The 26,573-nt window shown below is 39.8% G+C and overlaps 1 protein-coding gene across 2 annotated transcripts in view; it reads left to right on the top strand.

Annotated features, from left to right (window-relative positions):
- Positions 1-26,573, top strand: part of syde2 (synapse defective 1, Rho GTPase, homolog 2 (C. elegans)) — a 72,059-nt gene that overhangs the window by 22,733 nt on the left and 22,753 nt on the right. For both annotated transcript variants that reach the window (XM_061975664.2, XM_061975665.2), the window contains exons 4-5: positions 4,123-5,255; positions 12,416-12,542. In XM_061975664.2, coding sequence (XP_061831648.2) covers positions 4,123-5,255; positions 12,416-12,542 — 1,260 coding nt within the window. The remainder of the gene's footprint in view (positions 1-4,122; positions 5,256-12,415; positions 12,543-26,573) is intronic.

Raw genomic sequence — 26,573 nt, forward strand, 5'->3', positions numbered from 1 at the left:
CGGCAGTGAAGTGTATATACTCACAAGAACCCGAATAGCTTTGTCTTTGACCTTTTTTTTTTACTTACAACTATACCTAATATATAAAGGGGTGGAAAAGTGACGATTACCTGCAGGGCAAACATTAGCTAACCAGAAGGCAATAACAATGTAAACAAAAAACACCTGCTTAAAAGATCTAATACAAACATTTATATGCACGTACAACACTTATAACTTTTAGCATATCAGTATGTGGAATTAAATTATGGAATGGATTAAGTAAAGAAGTTAAAAATTGTACTGATATGATCCAGGTTGTTCAAAATAATAGTGCTTACAGAGTACAAAGAAGAAGAATTATGAGAAATACTTTCAACCTTATTGAAAATAAGATATTCTTCATCTCAGTATGTTAATAATGACTGAATTAATGAATGAATTACATATTACAAAACTGTTGTATACTAATTCATAGATGTTATTTTATTATATAAAAAGGTCAGTAAATGATTCTATATATTTGTAAACACTTTGAAGTGGGAAAGGGGTAGGATTAAATAAGCTTTGCTTCTTCCTACTCCTTTTCGGGCATGATGTCAAATGAAATGATATGAAATTGTGTGATGTATTATGATGTAAGTGTGTTCATGTTCCAAATAAACTAAAGAAAGAAAGAAATGTCCCTGAGGAATGTAAGGTGGGAGTACTGTAATTACCTAACGTTACATTATTATTTACCATAACAATTTAGCCCCCTCCACAATATTAACCCGACGTTAAAACAGAACTAGCTATTTATTGATTAGCAATTGCCGAATCATGTAACATTAGCTTAATGCTAAAAAGCCAGGTTACTATCACATTCTGTAACAGACAAATAATTTCATGTAGGCTAACGTTACCTACCTGCTAACTCTGTCTTTTCTCGTTTCTCCTCCTCTTCTTTTCTCTTTTTTCTTCCCTGGGCACCTGACAGTTTTGGCATCTTGTGTTGATTTTTTGATGTCGTGACGTCCAAAAAGAGTCATGATCATGATACGGGAAGAGAGGGGGCGCACCGTGCGGGGGGAGGAGGGGGGGGCGTAATGTTGTAACAAATAATATTTCTATTAAATAGGCTTTACTTTGCATTTTAATTAACGTGGGATTATTTTTTGTATTTAGAAATAATAGTACCAACTTTCTTTTTTTTTTTCTTTTCTCCAACATTTGTGGCACTGGCGTGGCGCCCCCTGATGGACGGCGCCCTTAGCATTTGCCTATACGGCCTATGCCACTGGCCGGCCCTGATAGCAGGTGATCTACTAAGTGATTGCATGCAAAAGTGGTGCAGACCACTCTGATTTAATGAAGATTTTGCGTGCTGGGCCCAAGGAGAAAATACATTTATTACGTATGGTGTAACAGTCTAAATTGTGCTGTTTCGTTATGTTATGAAATAGGCAGCACACACAACCTATTCTGGACGATTTACTATTGTGCGATCTGGATCTAGACAACAGAACCATTTTTTAGTAGGCCGAAGGTGCGCTCTGGAAAGAGCTGTTCTTGTGATGGTGCATTTGGAATGATCGAGAAATGAATGCAAAAATGCATGACAATGTATGGTTACAAGAAGTAAGATGTAACGCCATAAAAACAGCAGACACCAAAACGAATCAGTTGCATTTTAAATTGTATTACTAAATATACAATATGTCTGTTTTTTTATTTCTGACTGTTCAAATATGTTAATTCATACATGTAGGACGGAGAATTTTCTGTCATTTGTCTTTCAGTTTGCGCGCACATTTAAAATGGGTTTTGCTTTCTATTTGCTCATTTAAGAGACACAATCCACTGAGCACAAGCTTAGTAAATCAGCTTGCACGTGTTTTATAACATATACACCTTGAGTAGATTAGGCCCTATATCTACAAGGAAAAATGGCTAAAATGGATAGAATTAAATAAAAACTTCAAAGATACCCGTTGTCTTTTAAGCATGGTCTTAGGTAACAAACTGTAACCTAATTGGATATGGTATTATAGCCATAACCAATATTTCCAGTTTCGCAGTACAGCATGTCTGAAAAAGAGTAGGAAGAAGCATAGCTTATTTGATGCCACCCCTTTCCGTTTCGTAACATTTTCTTACACATTTGTTAGTTCACTTCCTGTACTCAATAAATAAATACAAAAGTAAACACATTAAAAAAATAAGGTTGTCATAAATAAATAGTTTATTTGTGATTCACAGAATGAGATAAATAAGATAATCTCAATTTAATTTTTTTTTTAAAAGGTTCAAAAGCTTTATTGAGGTTCTTCTTTGTACTTTGTAAACACTTTGAATTTGAACAGTATATTAAACCGGATCATTTTAATAAATTGTTTGATTTCTTTACTTAATCCATTCCATAATTTAGTTCCACATACTGATATACTAAAGGTTTTAAGTGTTGTACGTGCGATCAGATTTTTAAATAACAATTTTCCCTAAGGTTCTTCTCTTTTGTTGAGAATAATTGTTGTACATTCTTGGGTAGCAGGTTACAGTTTACTTTGTGCATAATTTGAGCTGCTTGCAAATACGCCAAATCATTGATTGTCAATATTTTTGATTCAATAAATAAAGCGTTTGATGGTCTCAATAGCCAACATTTTGTATTATTTTAACTTACTTTTTTGTAACAAAGTTAATGAATCAAGCCTACTTTTGTAGTTATTTCCCCATATTTTTTGCACAATAACTCAGATATGCTAGCGACTAGCTGGCGAGCAGTAGAGAATATGGAGTGGTTATTGGTCCAGAATATATTTAAGTTTGTTCATTCATTAAGTATTTCTTGTCACCTTATGATGTATTTTTTATATGAGATTTCCAGTTCATTTATCTTCTATTAATACACCTAAAAATGTGATTTATTTTACCCTCTCAATGTCTACGCACTCTATTTGTATTTGTGTTTGACTTTCTCTTCTACTGTTACTGAATATCATTATTTTTTAAATGTTCCTGAGATTCAAAGATAGTCTGGTTTTGTCAAACTATCTAACAAAACACATTTGTGTCGTCCACAAATAATACTAACTTCAAGTCCTTTGTAAATTTACAAATGTTGTTTATATAGAGATTGAACAGTTTTTGTCCCGGTATTGATCCCTGGGGTACGCTGCAAGATTATGTATTTTTAGCGCCGTAGATGTGTGTTCGCCTAGCTTCACGTATTGCTCCCTGTGGTTTAGCAGCTTCTTACCTAGTTCAAGACCAACCTTCCAATGCCATACCCTTCCAATTTGTTGATCAAGCTATTATGGTTAATTGTGTCAAAGGATTTGGTTCCATCCATAAACACCGCACACTGTTTATGATCTTTGCAATGGTAGTCTCTTCTGTTATTTCGATTAATGTCAATTATGTTTAGATGTTAGCTTTGTATCCATATTGGTTGTCTCTGAGTGTTCCACACTTGTTTATGAATTTGTCCAGTCTCCCCTTGACTGCGTGGGTTCCCTCCGGGTACTCCGGCTTCCTCCCACCTCCAAAGACATGTACCTGGGGACAGGTTGATTGGCAACACTAAATTGGCCCTAGTGTGTGAATGTGAGTGTGAATGTTGTCTGTCTATCTGTGTTGGCCCTACGATGAGGTGGCGACTTGTCCAGGGTGTACCTCGCCTTTCGCCCATGTGCAGCTGGAATAGGCTCCAGCACCCATAAGGGACAAGCGGTAGTAAATGGATGGATGGATGTTGTTAAATAATTTTTTACCCTCAATTTTGAACTTGTTACCTGTACCTCATGTAAAGTTCAGATGCTGCAAAAGATTATAATTATCTAATTAAACTCTGACATAACAAGACACATTATTCAAATTGAGTAACAGCCACTATTCAGTCAACCCATTGTGGTTGGCGCTCAAAATCCGTACTCATTGGCCTACAGGCTGATATACCGTGCTTAGGATGGATTAAAGTAATGGAAAGTCTTTCTCACCATTTCAGCATTCTTTTAGTTATTGTCTTGGTTCGCCAACTGTTTTTGTTTACTGCATTCACTGCCAAAATGTACTGTACATTGCTGTCACTAAATGAGACTGTAACTCATACATGTCGGGCCTGCTTTTTAACTTTTTGTTACCATTGTATTGTTTTCCTAGATGTTCCAGACGTTACCAATACCCTTGGCTTCTCCCCTCCCTCTAGCCCAAACCCTACTAAAAAGAGCAGCTCCATAAACTGGTCATTCCCCGACAAGATCAAGTCCCCGCGCACAGTCAGGAAGATCTCCATGAAGATGAAGAAGCTTCCAGAGCTGAGCCGGAAACTCAGTGTCAAGGGCCAAAGCAGCAGTAACAGCAATGGGAGTGGTCATTTAGAGTCCAGATCCCATTCACTCCGAGCCACAGGTGGGGGGTCTGAAGCCACCACCCAAATATCAGGCCCTCAAAGGTTAGCTGTATCTGGAATTGGGCAGGCCAGACGAAATGTGATCTCACGCTATCACCTCGACAGCAGCGTGTCCACGCAACACAGCTTCAACAAGAAGAAAAACAATGGGAGCTCCAAATCCACCAGTAAAGGGGGATACTTGAGCGATGGCGATTCACCAGAGCTTGTGGCTAAATCTGGGAAGCACAGCTGTGTAGAAAGTAAGGTGGGGAGAAGTAAGGACACAGATGGAACTGGTGGAAGCTCAAAACTAAATGGCACGGATTTGGACATTGATGCTTTCCGACATTACAGCTTCACAGAGCAGCCCAAATGTAGCCAGTACATCTCTGGATTGATGAGTCTGCACTTTTATGGTGCAGAGGACCTGAAACCGCCTCGCATTGACTCTCGTGACGTTTACTGTGCCATCCAAGTGGACTCAGTTAATAAAGCAAGAACTGCCCTGCTCACATGTCGAACTACCTTTTTAGACATGGACCATACCTTTAACATCGAGCTCGAAAATGCTCAGCATCTGAAGCTGGTCGTTTTCAGCTGGGAGCCCATGCCAAGACGAAACCGCGTCTGCTGCCACGGCACGGTGGTCCTGCCTGCACTCTTCCGGGTAACACGTTCCCACCAGCTGGCGGTCAAGCTGGAGCCTCGCGGGCTTATTTACGTCAAGCTGGGCCTGATGGAGCAATGGCAGAACTCTTTGAATGGGGGACCAGGTGGAGACCGTAAACCCCAGGTGTTTGGTGTGGAAGCGTGGCGAGTGGTGGAGAGAGAGGACTCCGGACTCATGGTGCCGCTGCTCATAAGAAAATGCATCAACGAGATTGAGAAACGAGGTTATCAGGTAAGTCCAAACCCACAACTAGTGTACTATAAACTATACTTGGCCTACACAGTTAGCAAATGTTGTCTAAGGATGTTCTCTTTCATCCTCCATGATTTACTTGTCATTTTAGGTGTATAAAGGCACATATATGAACACTGCATGTTTCTATACCATATATCCTCCTGAGGGCCAGGTTGTGGAATTCTTTCCCCGTAATTATATAACTGACAAAAGAAATCTCACAAAAGGAATGTCCCCTGCAGGAGACGCTGGCTCTCAGGAGAATATAACTTTAAAATTTAATTGAAAATAGAGGGAGATGCATTTAAAAACAAGGTTGTGGAATACAAAAGTGGACACTAGACATCCTGTATGGCGTGCGAGAAGCGCTCGCCCCGCAGCCAGTAGTAATGCTTCGTTACAAGCCTGGGATGAATGAGAAAAGGAGCTGTACTACACTATGATGTCATTACCTTCCCCGGGCATCTAGTCTTTTTTCAGAGAAGAGCAAAAACAGTTATGAGGACTGGTAATGTGGTGGTGAGGCACCGGTTGTGGTTTTCCTGGGTCATGGGATCGTAATAGTGGACCCCCCACACAATGTATTTTATGTGCTCTTTGAAACCCAGTAACAGTCTTCAGAGACACGAGAGAGGCGACAAGGTTTTTTCTAATTAGAAGTCTGTGGCAGTAAAAGTGTCTGGCTATTGTTTGCAACATCACTCTAGGGGGGCATGCCAGGGGCAGCAGGTGTCTGGGGCCAACAGACAAACATTAGACCTTTAAAAGACGGCTGACCCTACCCTCAGGACTACTGTTTATCTCTGGCAGCATTGATGGTTTGATTTCCGCTGTACTTATTTATTATTTAATGAATGGTTAGGTTTTTCTATCAATAGATAATAAATCACCCATCGTTAACGCGTATACCCCCTTTATCAACTGGGATAAGGTCCAACTTTGCCATTTTTGCTAATGGATGGATAGTTAATATTTTAGACCAAGTGTATTGATGTTTAGATTTGATGTAGTTCTTTTTGGAGTCACTTAATCTGCATCTAGACTCAAATGACTGACAATTAAACCTATCGTCACTGTAATCACATGAACAGATAATTTGCAGATCAAATTATGTTTGAAAAATACCTGTGATTTTTTAAGAGGCATATCTGATTAGTTGTTTGTCTGACAATTATGTTTGCAGTTTGTATTGATAGCGATTTGGCAGAGTTTTGAGCTTATAGCTACTCACGTTAGCAATCACTGAATGTATAGCCAATCCTATCAACATTACTGCAAATTTTTAGTTGCCTCTCTTGGACTGCTTTTGTGTGTGTGCGCACACTCTGGGCGTGTACGTGTGTACAAGACAGCTGTGAGTGACTGCCTGAACTCCAGACTTTTTCCTTGAGGTGATGAAAATGCATGTTTTTCCTATACAGTAATTAGTAATAGTGAAAAACATAAACATTAAAAAATAAATAGTTTTTTTAAACCACAAACTCGAACATAAGCTAGCTGGTAGTGTTGTTATATTTTTTGGTTTGAAAAATTTAACTTTGAGCAAGTTGCAGACAGTCACTTTAACTAAGAAAGGTGGGATTTGGTTTTCGACAAAAAATTTCATTTGTCATCTTGGTTATCGTACAGCCAAACATTGTACATAAATATGTAGTCTGTTTACATGAGCATTATTCCGTGGAATCGAGTGCCCAAACACAAAAATCACACACATTGGTAACTCTCTGTGCTTTATTAAAAATGTACTATGACTGCATTTTTTAATTAGTGTAACGAATAAACAAAATCTAAAATCCAGACCTCATAAAGTGGAAAGAGTTTAAGATGTGTGGAAATTACGCGGAGTCAATGAGTTCCGGGAAGCCATGGAAAACTGTACTGCACTGTCAACACCGTGTATGGTGAGGATGGTGTGCTGCTGACCTCGACTGCGGCTGTTGTGAATCTGTGGAGGGAATACTTCGAAGACCTCCTCAATCGCACCAACACATCTTCCTATAAGGAAGCAGTCCCTGGGGATTCGGTGGTGGGCTCTCCTATTTCTGGGGCTGAGGTTGCCGAGGTAGTTAAAAAGTTCCTCGGTGGCAAGATCCGCCCGGAGATCCTTAAGGCTCTGGATGCTCTGGGGCTGTCTTGGTTGACAAGACTCTGCAACATCGTGTGGACATTGGGGGCGGTACCTCTGGATTGGCCCTAAACACCTGTTTAGGGCACATTCATTTATCCGTTTAAAAAAAAGTTAAAGTACCCATGATTGTCACACACACACTAGGTGTGGCGAAATTATTCTCTGCATTTGACCCATCACCCTTGATCACCCCCTGGGAGGTGAGGGGAGCAGTGAGCAGTAGCGGTAGCCACGCCCGGGAATCATTTTTGGTGATTTAACCCCCAATTCCAACCCTTGATATTTAGTCAAAATTATGTATTTTGCATTATTTTCTTCATATAAAACTAGGTCTTGGTCGGATTAATTGGATTATTTCTTATGGGAAAAGTTTGTGCAATTTCGGACATTCTCTGTGTCATATTTGAACGTAGGTATTTTGGAAGCTTAATGAGACACAAGAGGAAGTATTAAGTGAATATTTAGTAAATTGTTTCTACACTAAACTCAATTCAATTCAAAGGGGCTTTATTGACATGGGAAACATATGTTTATATTGCCAAAACTCTCTATTTGATACACAAAAGTGATTGTCCATTGTAGTAAAATCACTTGACTACCTCAGTACTCACTCAAATGGACATTTTTAGCACTAATAAGGACGTTTCTGTTTGCTCTGATTTCTTCTGTTTATATATTAAATTCTGCTCTGTCTTGTTGCAATATGATTGCTCTGTGTTCCTGTCTGTCCATGTTTCTTACCCTCTATACCCCCCTCAGTGTTGCTGCCATCTTTCATTACTGAAATATTGTGTTCACTCTGTATGAGTCTGAGATCAAGTAGAACTGGTGACAAGTAAAGGATACCCCTCTGGTTACAGGCAGACAGAGGTTACGAGAGGGTTGACACCAGATCCCGTAAGAATCCGCATACTGTGTCACTAAAACATGCAAGGGCAGACACAGAGCATGCACTGTGGCTTTTCAAATCATTATGCAGATCTTTGATGGCGGTTGTTTGTCAGAGTCTTTCAGAGTCACACGACCTCAGGGTTCTACAAGCTTTTAAGATGCTGGATGATTGTGGGCTTTTTGAAAAGACGGCCAATAATGCCGTGTCAGACAGTGGAGTTATGGACGTGAGCACTCAATGACCATTAAGGAGACATTCTTTTTGACTGGGAGCTATCCGAGTAACCTACATACTGGCTTACTGGACAGTTGGAATGTGAAGGAAGACAAGAGAGGCACTTGCTGCATTCTTGTGTACATTGGCTCTGTTTAAAAATATTTCACATTTAAACAGGATACCACTGCATCCTTCCTGTCCAAAACAATAATGTTCTTACAATCAATTATGTACGCATAGGGTCCACAAGATGCTTATATAATCTCATGATATTTGATAAAATAAGTATATTAATAATTCACTATAGCAAAGAGTTTACAAATACAACAATGCTCAGCTTGGACCAACTTTGTCAGAGAGATATTAACATGTTTAATAGGGGCGTGCCGATACAAATTTTGAGTATTGGCCAATATCCAATACGATATCAACACGTGAAATTAGTCAACTAGAGAACAATGGTGGGTATAAAAAACACTTATCTATTTATTAATAACCATCTGAAAAGGACATACATATGCTCTCTTTAAGTTGAAAAGTGGAGTGATAATTGTTTTTTGCGACACCTGGTCGCCGCAATAATTAATTAATTTAAGTTCATACAATAAGTGGAAAGATGCAGACATGTTTTTTTTAATACTTTGTAATTCCCTTAAGCAACTACTATATACTAGCAACTAGAATTATTTGGTATTTGTTCATATTGACAAATGTGGTGTTTTAGAATACAATATTGTTAAATTGAGAACACTTAAAGCGTACGTGTATCCAGCCACCCAGCCATCCAGCCATCTTCTTCTGCTTATCTGAGGTTGGGTCACTGAGGCAAAAGCCCAAGCAGAGAATCCCAGACTTAATTTAGTCCAGCTCCTCCATCTGGGAGAAGTAGTCTTCCCAACTTGTCCTGGGTCTTCCCTGTGGCCTCCTACCAGCCGGGCATGCCCTAAACACCTCCCCAGGGAGGCGTCTGGGGGGAATCCTGACTTCATGTGGCTTTTTCTCGAAGTGGTGGAGAAACGGCCTCACTCTGAGCTCCTCCCGAATACCAGAGCTTCTCACCCTATCTCTAAGGGAGAGCCCCACCATCGGACCAGGATCGGAACGTAGATCGGCTGTTAAATTAAGAGCTTTGCCTTGTGGCTCAGCTACTTCTTCACCACGACAGATCAATACAGAGGCCGCATCACTACAGATGCCACACCAACCTGCCTGTCGATCTTACAATTGGCTCTTTCCTCACTCATGAACAGGACTCCGAGGTACTTGAATCCATCCACTTATGGCAGGATCTCCTCCCCAACCCGTAGATGGCATTCAAACTTATTCCGGGCGAGAATCATGGACTTGGACTTGGAGGTACAGAGTTTTATCCCCGTCTCTTCACACTCGACTGCAAAACAATCCAGTGAGAGCTGAAGATCCTGGCCAGATGAAGCCAGTCAGACCACATCATCTGCAAAAAGCCGAGACCACCAAACCGGATCCCCTCAACGCCCTGATTGCGTCTAGGAAATTCTGTCCATAAAAGTTATGAACAGAATTGTTGACAAAGGGCAGCCCTTGCGGAGTCCAACCCTCACTGAAAACAGGTCCAACTTACTACCGGCAATGCGGACCAAACTCTGACACTGATCATACGGGGGGCGGACCGCCACAATCAGAACGTCTAGCTTGTTTGGTAGCCTATAGCGTATAGCCTATAGCCTACCATGTTCAGCTTGTGTGTTCAGTTCAGCTTCTCGAGTGTGCAACCCCTTGGGTAAGCTAACCATGATGAATATCTGCCAAAAAAAAAATACAAAAGGAAAATTACTTGAACAGGTTGCTTTTCCTGTAAAATAAAAAAGAAAAAAGATTACAACTTTTAAAAGTTTATTGTTTTCGGCTCTGTACTATTTTTCTTTAGTGCAAGAGGCTGCGAAATGTCTCTTTTAATTGTAAAGGTGGCAGACCCCTGAACTAATGTGCTGCTGTAGCTTTTTTACTCCAGATACAGTCAGTAGTCATTTGTTCAACTTATTTAGTTTTACGAATAGTGTTCCTCAAGGTTCTATTTAAGGTCCTCTCTTTTTCATCATTTGGGCTATTCAACTGGCACTTGTGTTCAGTTAAAAAAAACCTGTGAGATACTCACATTTTGGCAGCAGATTCCTAAAACACTAAAGTTTCTGTCATAGAGATGATCTTTGACTAGCTTTTTTTTGCAGAAGGTCCTTAAAAACAGCACAGCGCTCCTGTAACGCTGACAAACTAAATAGACCAAAATCGATTGGTTACTGTTCTTAGCTTTCTGAAAATGTGACCATCAAAACCATGTAGAATATCCCTGCATTGTATAGTAACTCTCAAGGTTCGTGTTAATAACAATCTTGAACAGGGCCACAATTTGTAGTAATAACTTTTGGCTCACACTCAAGAACTTTAACACTGTCAAGTACCCATTTCCCCTTTTCCTTTGTAGTACATATGATTCTATAAAGTCATTAAACTGATTTCAGACAAAACACTAATCCCTCTGATCCCATCATTGCTCTCACCGCCCTACAAAGAATCCACATGCCTGGTGAAGAAACTTGTTTTCTTTTACCTATTCTGAATACAGGCCTGCTGCTGCCTGCCATGTTGCTTGGCAGCCGCAGTGTGTGGAGAACAAGCCCTCTTCCGCTAACAGCTGTTACCCGCTTGTGCTTGACTTTACCCCAAACAGAGGCTCTTTTTTTCTGAATGGACTTGTTGTTCATTGTGCCAACTGACTTCTGTTTACTTGCACACAAAGCTAAATCCTCAACTAATCAGTCCTCCTTTCTCGCACTCGTGTGAGGTTTAAAAAAAGAGAGGGCTCGCAAAAAGTTGAGGTCATACACTGGAGCCTGGAAAGACCAGTAGTATGGGAGTGTGTGTGTGTGTGTGTGTGTGTGTGGAACCGGGCTCTACCCGCCACTCACAGCCCACTGACCTAACATGTTGCCAAGGCAACCACACCAGTTGGTCAGCCATGCCACATACCAGACGGACACATGTACGGGAAATTATGGTATGTCTGTCGCCGGACTTAATCCCAACATAAGAAGACAATAGGTGCCAATTTTCACTATCCGATATCAATGTCAAAAAAACGTTCTGCAGTTTCTTGCTTTCACACTCTGGAGACTTTTAGGTAAAGACTCATAAATGGTTTATGGTTGTATGCTGTAATTTTTTAACACTTCCAGTATGAGTTGTGTTCTTCATAGGGCACAGGGTTTTTCCACTCACAGAGAATGTGGCGCTTATTCAACATCTGGGACTGGGTGCAGCTCTGCAAAGCACAGACATACATATTTGTATTGAACGTTAAAGGCAGGAATGACTAACATGATTCCGATAATGCTGTTTTGAAAATGAACTTCAGTCAATTTCACAGATTAAGAAGAACAGTGTATGAAATTGATGCTACATTCTACAATGATCCGTAATCACTCAGTGACCCTTCATGCCCATTTAGAGTATGTTATGCATATTTTGTGCTGTATTTCAGGAGAGCATGTGATCGTAGCATATCATGCATTCATTCTGTGGATTCCACTCGTCACAGAATAAATAAATATCTCGCGAACAAAAGAAAAGTCAAATTGCTTCAAGACAAGTGACCATTTCCTTAAAATGTCACATGGAAAGACGCTATAGGATCCCTCCTGTTCCATTCTCTTAATAATTGGTTCTCTTAATAATTTATCTCGATAATGTATTTGTGTTAATGACCGAGTGGGAACAGGTAGCGGAAAATATATTTGTGGCGGGCCGCCACATTTGAATAATTATGAGAAGTATGAGAAACACTAAAGAATGTGATAATTGTTCTCTCTATTCTGTTTGACTCTTGCGTGGGCCACGTATGTTTACTTGACCTAACTTCACGCATGTGTGGGGCTGTGTTTGCAGGTGGTGGGGCTCTACCGTCTTTGTGGCTCCGCAGCTGTAAAGAAGGAACTACGAGAGGCTTTTGAAAGAGACAGTTACGCTGTGGAGCTTTGTGAAAACACCTATCCTGACATCAATGTCATCACAGGTAAACAATAGCACACAATGACAACATAGTGCACCGACACCATAACCTGACTTTCGCCAGATCCTTGTAGTTTGCTGAGCTCCACACAAGGATCTGGGACTTGTCAATAGGAGATGTATTTCAGAAGGCGGGGCCTTGTAAAACAATAATTGTATGTGATTGGATAAACCACGGGCTTCACGGTGGAAGAGGGGTTAGTGCATCTGCCTCACAATACGAAGGTCCTGAGTAGTCTTGGGTTCAATCCCGGGCTCGGGATCTTTCTGTGTGGAGTTTGCATGTCCTCCCCGTGACTGCGTGGGTTCCCTCCGGGTACTCCGGCTTCCTCCCACTTCCAAAGACATGCACCTGGGGATAAGTTGATTGGCAACACTAAATTGGCCCTAGTGTGTGGATGTGAGTGTGAATGTTGTCTGTCTATCTGTGTTGGCCCTGCGATGAGGTGGCGACTTGTCCAGGGTGTACCCCGCCTTCCGCCCGATTGTAGCTGAGATAGGCTCCAGCGCCCCCCGCGACCCCAAAGGGAATAAGCGGTAGAAAATGGATGGATGGATGGATAAACCACTTGTCCGTTATCTTGAATGACGTGCCACTTCAACCACTCACATCGAAATCAACCCGTGACGCTGATGGGAGCGACGCTGGGAAATCCAAAACAGAACAGCCGACATATTGGATAACGACAGAGCGAAAAGTTCTTTGTTCATCTTTTAAATAATTAATATTTGATAGATTCGACAACCCAGTTGCAAGAGCAGAATCAATGTCAGCACACGACTCCTCGCTGCGTGCCGCTATTGTTGTTTGAATCAAACAGTCGCTTCAGCGCTATGTCACATCTATGAAATCCCGCCCGGCGATCCTGATTGGTTCATTATTTTTTGCTATCTTAAAGGAGTTTGCAATGCCCTCGAGCCCAGATCCTTGTGTGGAGCTCAGCGAACTCCAAGGATCTGGCGAGAGTCAGGTTACTGACACCACACATACCTCTTGAATATCATTTATAGCCCTATTGTGCAAGAACAACATTATAAATGCAAGTACCCAAATCACCTACCATATATTAGAATTACTGTCAAATTGGATTTTTTATTTTTTTATTTTTTTCATGTATATATTCATTTCACACCATATTCATTGCACTTCTACATTTTTTATATTTTTATATATTTGCACATTGTTTTTCTAGCATGCACACATCGCACTGTATGGAATGGCCTCAATCTCGTTACCTTGCGTAATGACAATAAAGCTGATTCTGATTCTGATTCTGATTCAAATAGGGATGTACGACTAATCGAAATTGAATCGACATCGCGTTTTTAATTAGTGCGGTAAATAACCGCAAAAGGCTGAGTTTTTTTTTTTTCTCCTCCAATCAGAATAGTTGAGCCTCACGTTTTTTCGTTTTTCGCTTTAAACAGAAAGAAAGACGTCTTACTTTTTGCATCACTCTCAGCACCTGAGCATGTTTATTTAACAGTGAAATTGACTGAGCAGAGTGTGCCCTCTTTTCAGTTATTAACAATCTTTGTCTCGGCGGAGACATGAGCGGGGCGTCGCCGCCAACACACTCACAAAGAGCCTCGCGGCCTGCCAGTGAGAAGTGCCGCTAACTCACACAAGTAGGAGGACAAAAATATGATTATAAAGCCAAATGTCCCGTTGTGGGAATATTTCGGATGGGCGATATTAGCCCACCAACACGGGCGAACGAGCGAATATGTCGTCGTCATCACATGATAGCAATAAACGAAAATACAACTTCCGAACGAATTTTTTCAACTGGGAAAAAAATGCACTTTAAGATGTTCGATACCTATTTACGTTACATTTTTGCCCACAGAAATGAGTCCATTTTATTTTTTGTTTGTTTATTTATTTAGGATAAAGTTGTTTACCTTACAATTACAGTACAATTGTAAACAATTCTACAGTGATGATAAATAAAAGTTTATATCCTTTTAAATGGTCGTTTGCATTATTATTATACATTATGATTACATTACATTATAAACACTGAATGGTTTTCATCAAATATTTCTCCAGTAAAGAGCATGATGTTGACCAAATTTAATTTTGCAGTTTCATGCATTTTTATGTATAAAATATAAAAATCGCAAATCGAATCTCAATTTTGGAGAAAAAATCGCAATTAATTTTTTTCTCAAAATCGTGCAGCCCTGCTGTCAAATGATCTATTGTTTTATTCTGATTAATCACACTTTGGAATGTGGATTAATTACAGATTTGTACTCACTAGTATATAAAAAATTAACTTATAAAAGACCCCAATAGTTGGACACAAATGCATTTTATCGTCAGAATGTCATTCAGGAATTTAAAAAAAAAGTTTTACTTAAATGCACGTCATTTATTTGCTCAACACTTGGTAGCATTTTCATATATCGTATTTTTCGGTCTATAAGTCGCTCCGGAGTATACGTTGCACCGGCTGAAAATGCACAATAAAGAAGGAAAAAACATATATACGTCGCACTGGAGTATAAGTTGGGGGAAATTTATTTGATAAAATCCAACACCAAGAATAGACATTTGAAAGGCAATTTATAATAAATAAAGAATAGTGAACAACAGGCTGAATAAGTGTACGCCATATGACGCACAAATAACCAACTGAGAACGTGCCTGGTATGTTAACGCAACACATCATGGCAAGAGTCATTCAAATAACTATAACATATAGAACATGCTATACGTTTACCAAACAATCTGTCACTCCCGATCGCTAAATCCAATTAAATCTTCCTCCCGGGTGTCACCTCTGGTATGCGCCCCGCTAGCATCCTTTCTTTCTGCTGCTCGATTGCCGTTCTCTGCTGCATATTTCACTACGTCCAGCTTGTAATCTGTAGTATATGATTTCCTTTTCGGTGCCACTTTAGTTCAGTCCTTCTCAGTTTTTATAAGTTACCGCCAATGTTGATGTGATCCATTTTATTAGCTCCGGCAGTAGCGTATAGCATATAGCAGTTAGCATTCCATGACCCACAATGCACTTCTGCCATGACCCGCCCCCGCCGAATTCTTATTGGTTGGCGTGTGAGTGACGATTGCTGAAGTGTGTGTGACGATTGCGGACATTTTCTTCGGCTCTTACGCGAATGAAATAAATAATATTATTTGATATTTTACGGTAATGTGTTAATAATTTCCCACATAAGTAGCTCCGGAGTATACGTTGCACCCACGGCCAAACTATGAAAAATTATAGTTTTGATTAAGTCCAATCAGGGTTTATTTTGGTGTGAAATTTACCAGCAAGCACACCAGTCAGTCTCCTCACTCATCTTTGCATTGACATATACATTGACCTGATCACTGACCGTATAACAACCCGGGCCACCTTTCAGGTAACCATCCGCAGTTAAAGTAAAGGAGCATGTACAGTCGATTGATTGATTGATTGAGACTTTTATTAGTAGGTTGCACAAAATGAATTTTGTGATTAATCTTTGTAGATACATGATTAATGCAATATTTTTTGGTGATTAATCACATGCGTTAACTCTATATTTTGACAGCCCTAATGAATATATTAATTCCATTAAATTGATATTAAATGTGACATAATACAATACATCAGGGGTAACCAACGCGGTGCCCGTGGGCACCAGGTAGCCCGTAAGGACCAGATGAGTAGCCCGCAGGCCTGTTCTAAAAACAGCTCAAATAGCAGCACTTACCAGTGAGCTGCCTCTATTTTTTAAATTGTATTTATTTACTAGCAAGCTGGTCTCGCTTTGCTTGACATTTTTAATTCTAAGAGAGACAAAACTCAAAATAGAATTTGAAAATCCAAGAAAATATTTTAAAGACTTGGTCTTCATTAACTGACAAAGAAACAGATCACAGATTTGGTGTCCAGTTCAAAGTGTGACATGATTTATTTAAAAAATTGAGAGTTGACTTTTGTATTTTACATGAGTTATTATTTGTACAAACATGGTGCAAAGTAATTCATGATTCGTTAAGAAATGTTAGTGGCTAGCTACCGTAGTTAAAATGGGGTATTGTGATTTCACAAGACGGTCTTAGAAGTGGTCATTTGAAAATGTTCAATTTGAAAAATGTCCACTTAGAGAAAATATAAAAATAAAGTGTTGCATATTGATATTTATCTGTTTCTATATATATTTATTGTGAGAAATCATTAAGATGATCAGTGTTTTCACAAAGATAAATATCATTAATTATTAATAATAACATAGAGTTAAAGGTAAATTGAGCAAATTGGCTATTTCTGGCAATTTATTTAAGTGTGTATCAAACTGGTAGCCCCTGCGATGAGGTGGCGACTTATCCAGGGTGTACCCCGCCTTTCGCCAGATTGTAGCTGAGATAGGCTCCAGCGCCCCCCGCGACCCTAAAGGGAATAAGCGGTAGAAAATGGATGGATGGAAACTGGTAGCCCTTCGCATTAATCAATACCCAAGAAGTAGCTCTTGGTTTCAAAAAGGTTGGTGACCCCTGCAATACATAGTCCGTCCAATCTGATTGCTTATCTTTTATATCTTTGCTGTAAATTTTTGGAAATTCTATTTATTTCCTTTATTCTTGGTGTGCAAGTAGACTGATACAATGTAGTTATCATTTGATCAAAAAACAACATAAATATTGCAACACAATTATTACAAAAGGCCACAATTATTTTTGAAAAATGTATATCTGGTGAAAGTTTTGCACAAAATAATAATACTAATAATAATTTACAATGAGGGTTGAATATTTTTTAGTGTAACTGTTAGCCAAAAGAACAATGGAGTTGTAAAGAGGTCACTGTATTTAGGGCTGCAACGATTATTCGATTAAAACCATCCATCAATTTTCTACCGCTTGTCCCTTTTGGGGTCGCGGGGGGTGCTGAAGCCTATCTCAGCTGCATTCGGGCGGAAGGCGGGGTACACCCTGGATAAGTCGCCACACACTAGGGCCAATTTAGTGTTGCCAATCAACCTATCCCCAGGCGGATGTTTTTGGCGGTGGGAGGAAGCCGGAGTACCTGGAGGTAACCCACGCAGTCACGGGGAGAACATGCAAACTCCACACAGAAAGATCCTGAACTCAGGACCTTCGTATTGCGAGGCAAATGCACTAACCTCTGTTTCACCGTGCTGCCCTCGATTAAAACCGATTAGAAAAAAGCTTTAATTTAATTATGTTGCTTCGATTAATTGTTTAATGAGTGTAATACTAATAAATTTGAGCAAACCCAGACTCCATGGAGTGCCCGGAACTTTAAATATGTGGACATAGTTTCTGCACCGTGGCTGCAATAGGCGCACATGGGAGTGGTGGTGTGCTGTGATCTTTGAGGCAGAGGTTTTTATTAAAAAAAATTTTTTTTACAATTAATCCACCCATGTTAAAAGTGCAATTTAAATGTCGATGATGTGCATTTATTAGAAAAAAACATGATTTCCCCAAAATACGCAGAGGCTATGTATGAAGTAGAGTTGGGAATCTTTGGGCACCTCAACAATTCGATTCCGATTCCGATTCAGGAGTTACAATTTGAATAAAAATGTGATTATTGATGCAGCTTAAAAAAAAAAAATTATGTCATTAATAAGCATTTATCACTTGCAACTTTAAATTACAGTGCATTTGTAATAATAAACAGTTAAATTAATTCCCACATTTATTAAATTACCGTATTTTTCGGACTATAAGTCGCAGTTTTTTTCATAGTTTGGCCGGGGGTGCGACTTATACTCAGGAGCTACTTAGCGTGAAATTATTAACACATTAGCGTAAAATATCAAATAATATTATTTAGCTCATTCACGTAAGAGACTAGACGTATAAGATTTCATGGGATTTAGCGATTAGGAGTGACAGATTGTTTGGTAAACGTATAGCATGTTCTATATGTTATAGTTATTTGAATGACTCTTACCATAATATGTTACGTTAACTTTCAAGGCACGTTCTCAGTTGGTTATTTATGCCTCATATAACGTACACTTATTCAGCCTGTTGTTCACTATTCTTTATTTATTTTAAATTGCCTTTCAAATGTCTATTCTTGGTGTTGGGTTTTATCAAATACATTTCCCCAAAAAATGCGACTTATACTCCAGTGCGACTTATATATGTTTTTTTCCTTCTTTATTATGCATTTTCGGCCGGTGTGACGATAAATACGGTAATGGAAATGTGTGCAAAACTGGAACATAAGTGCCCTAAAAATAAAGAAGCTGGTCGGATCTCTCGGTGAGTTGACTCGCTGCAGTCAGACAAATTTTAGAACTGTCTGCATTACTTTACAATACAATACAGCTATCAATTTATTGTAAATTGATAGCTGCAGCCCAAGGTGTACAACAACATCCAACTAATGAGGCACCTTGCTGTTTTGATCCTGTGCAATGAATGAAACGCCCACAACCTCCAAGAACATGTCTGAACCGGTGTGCTTTTGTCTGATAAGTCAACACATGTGTGTCGTATGTGTCCGTGAGCGTGTAATGTTTGTTGTTGAAGCATTCCAGAAGTCAACATACCAGTATAGACTGGTGCCTAAAGGGAAGGGCCCACACACACTCTCACTATCAGACAGTGCTGTACATTCTGGTCATTCCTTCTTCCACGGGCTCCTCGTTGATACATGTTCACAACTGTCCCTTTTAAATCCCATTGAAGTCACATCAGGACTTTTTTTTTTTTCAATTAGCGCAACATAGTGTTATAATTATACCACTAGTGATGAAAATTGTGAAAAACTGTAAAAAACTAAAACGCTTAATTTACTGGCTACCATACTATTTTGTATTTATTTGTTCTACTAAAAATGTTTTTTCATTATTATTTTTTTTTATCTCCATGTTGTAGATGACATAAAGGTAGGTAGGTAGGTTACGTAAAAAAAAGCTGTGTCACTTGGATTGAGGGATGGCTACTGCAGTGTGACAAATTTGGGTGGGGAGGGGTTTAGTAAAAAGTGACTTAGTCATTATTATTGCCAACAAAAAGAGGAAGAGACGGTGGAAACCCCTGTTCATTTAGGAGCCGCTGTTGGTTTTAGGAAGAGGCCCCGCATAGGCCTTGTCCTATCATCTCCGCATTGATTCGCATGCATTTGCATGGTAGGGCAAAAAACACAGTTAACAGTTGAGCAGGTTTGCAAAAAAGGCCCAGCACCAATGCGGCTTGTTGGTTTTTGCTTGCTGCCTGAATTTGCTCTGCCAAGCGAGTTGCAGATGAGTCTGGATGAGACCAGCAGGGGTAAGGGGAGGCAAATGCCACGCTTCACTTCATGGTACTATGAATTAATTAAGTTAATTTTTAATCCCTCTTTTCAAACAAAAATAGCTAGTTTCTAATTTAAAGTGTGTACATCTACTTAAGGGAGTAGTGCTGAGAGCGCTGGATTGTCACACGGCTAATTTAGAAGTGGAGCTAGCAAAAAGGATTATCCCAGGGGTCAGGGTTCAATACAAAGCTTGCAAAACATGCGCAGTGCGTGGCTCGCCATTGTTTCAAGTTGCAAGCACAGTTCATTGAAAGAATTCCAAAAAGTGCTGTCAAAGTGAGGTGCACAATGTGGACAGTTAATATTTTCATCGGCTTTGAAAGGTCAGGAACATGGTTTGGCAAGTTTTACTGCCAGTTTTTTCACTTCAAGTCCCACTTAAGAACTTTCAGTTTTGGTTGATTTTGGCGGCGCCAGTGGACCAAAGCGGTGGTGTTTTGCCAGACGAAGACCACATTTTTATGAGGACATATAGTACCAAACTGACACGATAATACCACGATGATTCAGTATTGCTGATCTTTCCACAGTAGGAACCGATATATTTTACTCAAACGTTATATTTGGGGTTTGCAGTCATCACATTGCTTTTTCTTTTTACTTTTGAGTTTGTTGCTTGGCTGGTCGTGTTAGTGCGAAACTGCAAACTATTAAGCTGGTGGCTAATTATTGCTACCACGCAAATTTCTGTGGTAGCATTATCATTTTGATTTGAGCATCGAAAGTCACTTACTAGTTTAACAGGAACAGAGCCAAGGCAGCGTTGGTCTAAAATCCCTCGTCTTTGAGCTCGATTGAAAGCCAGGCCACTGTTGATCCTTGATTGTCCCTCCCGTTTACTTTTTTTGTCTCCTCAGACAAAACCTTTAATTTCTTTGGTTGTTTTGGAGCTTCTTCCTCTTCATTTAGTTTTCTGGCGGCAAGCAGGCGTTCACATCGACTTCTGTCTTTTTAACGAATGGAGAAAGGGGGAGTGACATATACGTAATGCAAGTTATAACATTTGCACCTACTCAGTGGCCTGGTTAGAGTATCCGCCCTGAGATCGGTAAGTTGTGAGTTCAAACACCGGCCGAGCCATACCAAAGACTATAAAAATGGGACCCATTACTTCCCTGCTTGACACTCAGCATCAAGGGTTGGAATTGGGGGTTAAATCACCAAAAAATATTCTTGGGCGTGACCACTGCTGCTGCCCACTGCTCCCCTCACCCCCCAGGGTTTGGAACAAGGAGATGGGTCAAATGCTGAGGACAAATTTCACCACAATCATTGGTACTTTAACTGTAATTTTTTGTGCCACCCTCCTCAATGTCGCTAAATGCCAGTAAAAGCGATACAGACCCCCTCAGGCTATGACAGAGGTGTCATTCAACTAGTTGTAAATCCACGTATCATCCCAAAAGTTATGAAAATATTTTATGAAGGTTGAAAAGTTACTTAGTGCTGCTTTAAAGGGGAACTGCACTTTTTGGGGGGAATTTTGCCTTATGTTCACAGTCCTTATGTAAGACAAGCACACATATGTTTTTCTATTTTTAATTCATTCTAAATAGTAAATAAATGCGATCAAAAGTCTGCTTACAATGTAGCCTATGGGGATTGCGCTATTCTGCCTATAAAGCGATCTAAAAACATCCAAACACCTCCATTAAGGTTTTATATACACACTGTAAGTATGTATGTAGTAACAAGCACATTCATTATAACATGTAATAGTTACATATTTTGATATTTGTTAGCATACATGACATGATGCATTAGTTTCAAAAACACATTCGCTTTTTTTCCCAGCAAGATCACTGATTATTACTCACTGCAGACTTCATTAGAGCCAACAAACATGATAAAACAAATGTTACTGTGCAACGTCTGCTGTCATTAGAATGCCGATTGATAGAATCTTGCTATATTCCCGTTTAGATAAAGAGTGACTCATAAATATACCGGTATACAAAGGAGGTGAAACCAAGTGCAGACCAAGCGGCTTATCGTGTCTTTCTCGCCGTTTCTGGGTCTAAATTGGATGCCACAGTTGGCAACTTTGTCAGGTTATGTCCTCATCTGTCCAGGTGAGAGACATTATTTATGATCTAGAATAAACTTCTACCACCTCAGAAGCGATGCAGCAGTTAACCAGTCGATGATGAACAAGCGTTTTGCTCTCTGTTTGATAATGCGCCGCTAAAAATACATTGTCTGCGTTAGCGCTTATAATAACAATATGATTAATACTTGGTTAATATTCAGGTCATAAAATGTAAATGTAGTATCGTTGGCGCTTTTTAGATGTTTTTTTTAGAGGGCATTATGGACGGAAACGAAGACCTCCCTTTGCTTCCATTGTAAGCGGACTTCTATTTACGTTTATTTACAAGTTAGAATGCAAAAAATACATCCATTGTCTTGTTTCTCATTATGATTGAGAAAGAATTCCCAAAGAAGTGCAGTTTCCCTTTAAATACTTAAAATGTGTGCCATACTGTGCTTTGTGCTTACAGTGGTACCTCTACTTAAGAGGTTTTTAAGATAAGAGTTGTCTCTTGACTAATTGTAATGTTTTAAGTTGCAAGCAAAACATTTTAGATACAAGCATCCCTGCCATTTGGGGGAACAGGGGGAACCCTGTATAAAAAAGTTGTTTCCAACCATTGGAACGAAAAAGAAGCGACGTTGATTTGAGATACAAGTGTTTTGAGTTAAGAGCTCCAATTAAGCTTGTAAATTGAGCCAGAAGCAGAACTTTAGGGGGTCCCTGGGAGCCTGGATTAGAGCAGATACATGGCGAAGCTGGGCCCTTCACCTGGCTGCGGCCTGGGCAAAAAAAAGCGCATTACTGTTACTGTCCAAAAACATTATATAGAATGTAATTTGTGATAAAGTGATGCACAATTTATTGTGTTGATTTCATTGTATTCAGTTACCAAAAACAATACATTATTTACCATATAATTAAACACTACTGAATGTGGTCCCATGATGAGAATGATGCCGCTTATAAACTCCAGGTATTAGAGCTGTTGGCGATAAATTGGGGGTGTTTAATTTGCCTTGTCTGACATTTCTTTTCCATAGCCTGCTCCCCTTCTTTACTCCCGCCCTGAGCATTACTCTACTGAAGACATGGAAAGTCATTAACAAGTGCCCCCTTTGTTGCCGAACAAACACAGATGGTATTTGGCTCATGCATGGGGGATTAGCTGAACCTTGTGCAAGCCAGGGAATCAGGCAACCCCTTTACAAAGAGCTCCAAGCCTACGTGGGTGTCACCTATAAGTTGGGGTTTGGACATGGTGTGACACATCTCTGGGGAGTGTACACACGGCATAAGAGCATCAATCTCCTAGGGTTAGAAGTTTGGTTTATGCATTAGAAGAAAGGTTGGAAACCGTAGAAAAGCTGCAGACACAACAGGATGTGACTTTGACGTGGCACGGGACGGAGCAGGGACACACACGTCCCAATTGAAAACCCCCCCACCGAAATTAAGTTCGGTGGGGGCGTGCAGGACTGCAGGGAGGGGGGCTGGATGGAGAACAAACTCGTATTTGTTCTCCAGGCGGTGTTGACTGCGGCACTGACAAGGGGAGTGACCTTCCACTTTGTTTAAACAAGAGGTTAAAGGTAGGGCCGTGCCCCAGTGCATTGTGTGCCTTGTAGTGTTTGGTGGCACATTCAGAGCACTAAAATGCTTTGACTTCACAATAAAGTCAAATACCTGCAAACATGCTAAGATGGTTGGTTACCAAATAAATGTACACTATATGGGCAAAAGGGATAGTTGACTTCCCGTTTGCAGCTGTAACAGCTTCCACTATGGGAAGACGTATGTTACATTATAGAGTTTGTAATAGGTATTTTTTACATTTTACCTCGCGATGTCCGATCACGATCATGGGATCAGATTGGTGCCAATATTTCCCTTTATTAACTGATTGGCGATCGGCTGATGAGCTTGCGTGTCTTGTCAGAACACCAGCTCGAATTTGAGAGCAAGTTGCAACAAATGCGTCTTCTATCCACAGTAAGCAGCCGCTTCTAAGATATTAATCCCCACCACTATAGTTTATTTCAAGTATTATTATCACTGGAGGAACATGAATGGCTATGCATGCTACTCACACACACTTACCAAGCAAGACAACACAATAAGCTAACTGCTAAAGCTTCAATGTAAAGTAGGGGTGATGATCCATATGCTGATACTATTGATACATAGGGCCTGTTTTACTAAACGTTTGCAAGAACTAAAACACGTATGAACTTGATAGCACACACAAAGCTGATCTACTAAACGTGTGCGAAGTGGATTTAAGTGAGCAATCAGATTAGGCGTGCAAACCATTTTGCATCCCTGTCTTCATTAATATGCTGAATATATGCTGCTCAAAACACCCACAATACAAGGAGGAGAACATGTAAGTATAATCATTTAGCACTCACAATGTGATTAATGAACACTCAACGTTTTGGGAGCTCTATTTTGCGTTTTACTTAGCACGTTAGAAAAGGACGTGCAAACTGACACAGTTCCACACAAGGAGTCCCCGCGCTGCAAAGACAGACGTCCTACGTTTACGTGTCAACATATTTGGACGGTCAGAAAAAAAATTATCAGTCACATCGTCTAGGTTAGGTTAGGTTAAGTTTATTTCGAACCCGTATAAAGTTTCAGTACGATACATCACATATAATACACAGTTGTTTTTTTGTCCTTACAACATGTCCAAAAAGGAGTAGGAAGAAGCAATGCTTATTCAACTCTACACCCTTTCTACTTCACAGTAGTTACTAACAAATATATTCATATATATTTATATATATAGTCTTAACACAACAGTTCTCGTCATGAATAGCTAAGTCAGTTATGATTCACCCAAAGAAATTAAATGAAAGTTATATCATTTTCAATAAGTTCAAGAAATGTGTCATAATTGCTCTTCTTTGTACTTTGTAAACACTTGTAGTTTGAACAGTGTCTTACATTGGATCATATCAGTACATTGTTTGACTTCTTTACTTAATCCATCCCATAATTTAATTCCACATACAGATATGCTAAAAGTTTTAAGTGTTGTATTTGCATAAACATGTTTTAAGTTATATTTTCCTTCTTTTGTTGAGAATAATTGTTGTACATTCTTGGGTAGCAGGTTATAGTTTGCTTTGTACATCATTTTAGCTGTTTGCAAATGCACCACCTTTATTTCAATAAATAAAGGTGTTGTATGTTTTCTATATCCTATTATATCCATTATTGGTTGGTGTCATTTAATATTGTTTTAATGACGTTCGTTTTTTGACATAGAATATATATTACTAACCCCTCCATCCATCCGTTTTCTACCGCTTGTCCCTTTTGGGGTCGCGGGGGGTGCTGGAGCCTATCTCAGCTGCATTCGGGCGGAAGGCGGGGTACACCCTGGACAAGTCGCCACCTCATCACAGGGCCAACACAGATAGACAGACAACATTCACACTCACATTCACACACTAGGGCCAATTTAGTGTTGCCAATCAACCTATCCCCAGGTGCATGTCTTTGGAGGTGGGAGGAAGCCGGAGAACCCGGAGGGAACCCAAGCAGTCACAGGGAAAACATGCAAACTCCACACAGAAAGATCACAAGCCCGGGATTGAACTCAGGACTACTCAGGACCTTCGTATTGTGAGGCACATGCACAGTTCCACCGTGCTGCCCATATATTACTAACATACTGTATATCCTATATCAGTGGTCCCCAACCACCGGTCCGTGGATCGATTGGTACCGGGCCGCACAAGAAATTTTTTTTTTTCTTTTTTCTTTTTTCTTATTAAATCAACATGAAAAAACTAAAGATGCACTTACAATTAGTGCACCAACCCAAAAAACCTCCCTCCCCCTTTTACACTCATTCGCACAAAAGGGTTATTTATTTATGTTATTAATATTTCTGGTTCCTACATTATATATCAATATATATCAATACAGTCTGCAGGGATACAATCCATAAGCACAAATGATTGTATTTTTTTATGACAAAAAAAAAAAAATACACTACCCCACTCCCCCGATCCGTGGGACAAATTTTCAAGCGTTGACCAGTCCGCAGTTACAAAAAGGTTGGGGACCACTGTCCTATATGATAAAAACTTCTTGAAGCATGCATTTTTTGCGTCGTGAGCACAGTGGTGCAGCCTCCCTCCCATGCACCTTAAGCTGTAAAAAAAAGAGTAATGTCAATGTCGATGCATTGCACAACCGCTGATAAAATGCCCATAAAAAGTGGTACATGTCTTATGCATGTTTAAAAACATATCAAAACGCCACAGGTATGCATGATCACATGAATGTGTCGTAAATGAGAGTGTCTCTGTGGTGATGCCACGTATTGTACATGCAAAATCCTCCCCCTGCACCACTTTTCATTTGCACACACAGTGTTAGTAGACCACATGTAACACGCCCACTAATAGTACACACTCTTTTTATAGATTGAACACGCTGTTTAGTGTGAGGTCTTTGGATCTTACTAAATCAGGCTCTTTGTGTATTTGGATCAAACCCATAGAAGGATTGTGAGAAGACAAAAAATAAAAATAATTTTAAAATAAAGAAACATTGTTTAGTCTGGAGTGGGAAGCACCTGCCGGTTCACGTAGTCCATGGATTTTGTGTTTCTGTGTGTGCGTGCGTGTGTATGCATGTGTGTTTGTGCATGAGAGTATTTAAGCATGTGTGCATGCAATGTGTGTCAGGCGCTAATAAGGCT

The sequence above is a fragment of the Nerophis lumbriciformis genome, linkage group LG14 (genome assembly GCF_033978685.3).
Source record: "Nerophis lumbriciformis linkage group LG14, RoL_Nlum_v2.1, whole genome shotgun sequence".
Lineage (NCBI taxonomy): Eukaryota > Metazoa > Chordata > Actinopteri > Syngnathiformes > Syngnathidae > Nerophis > Nerophis lumbriciformis.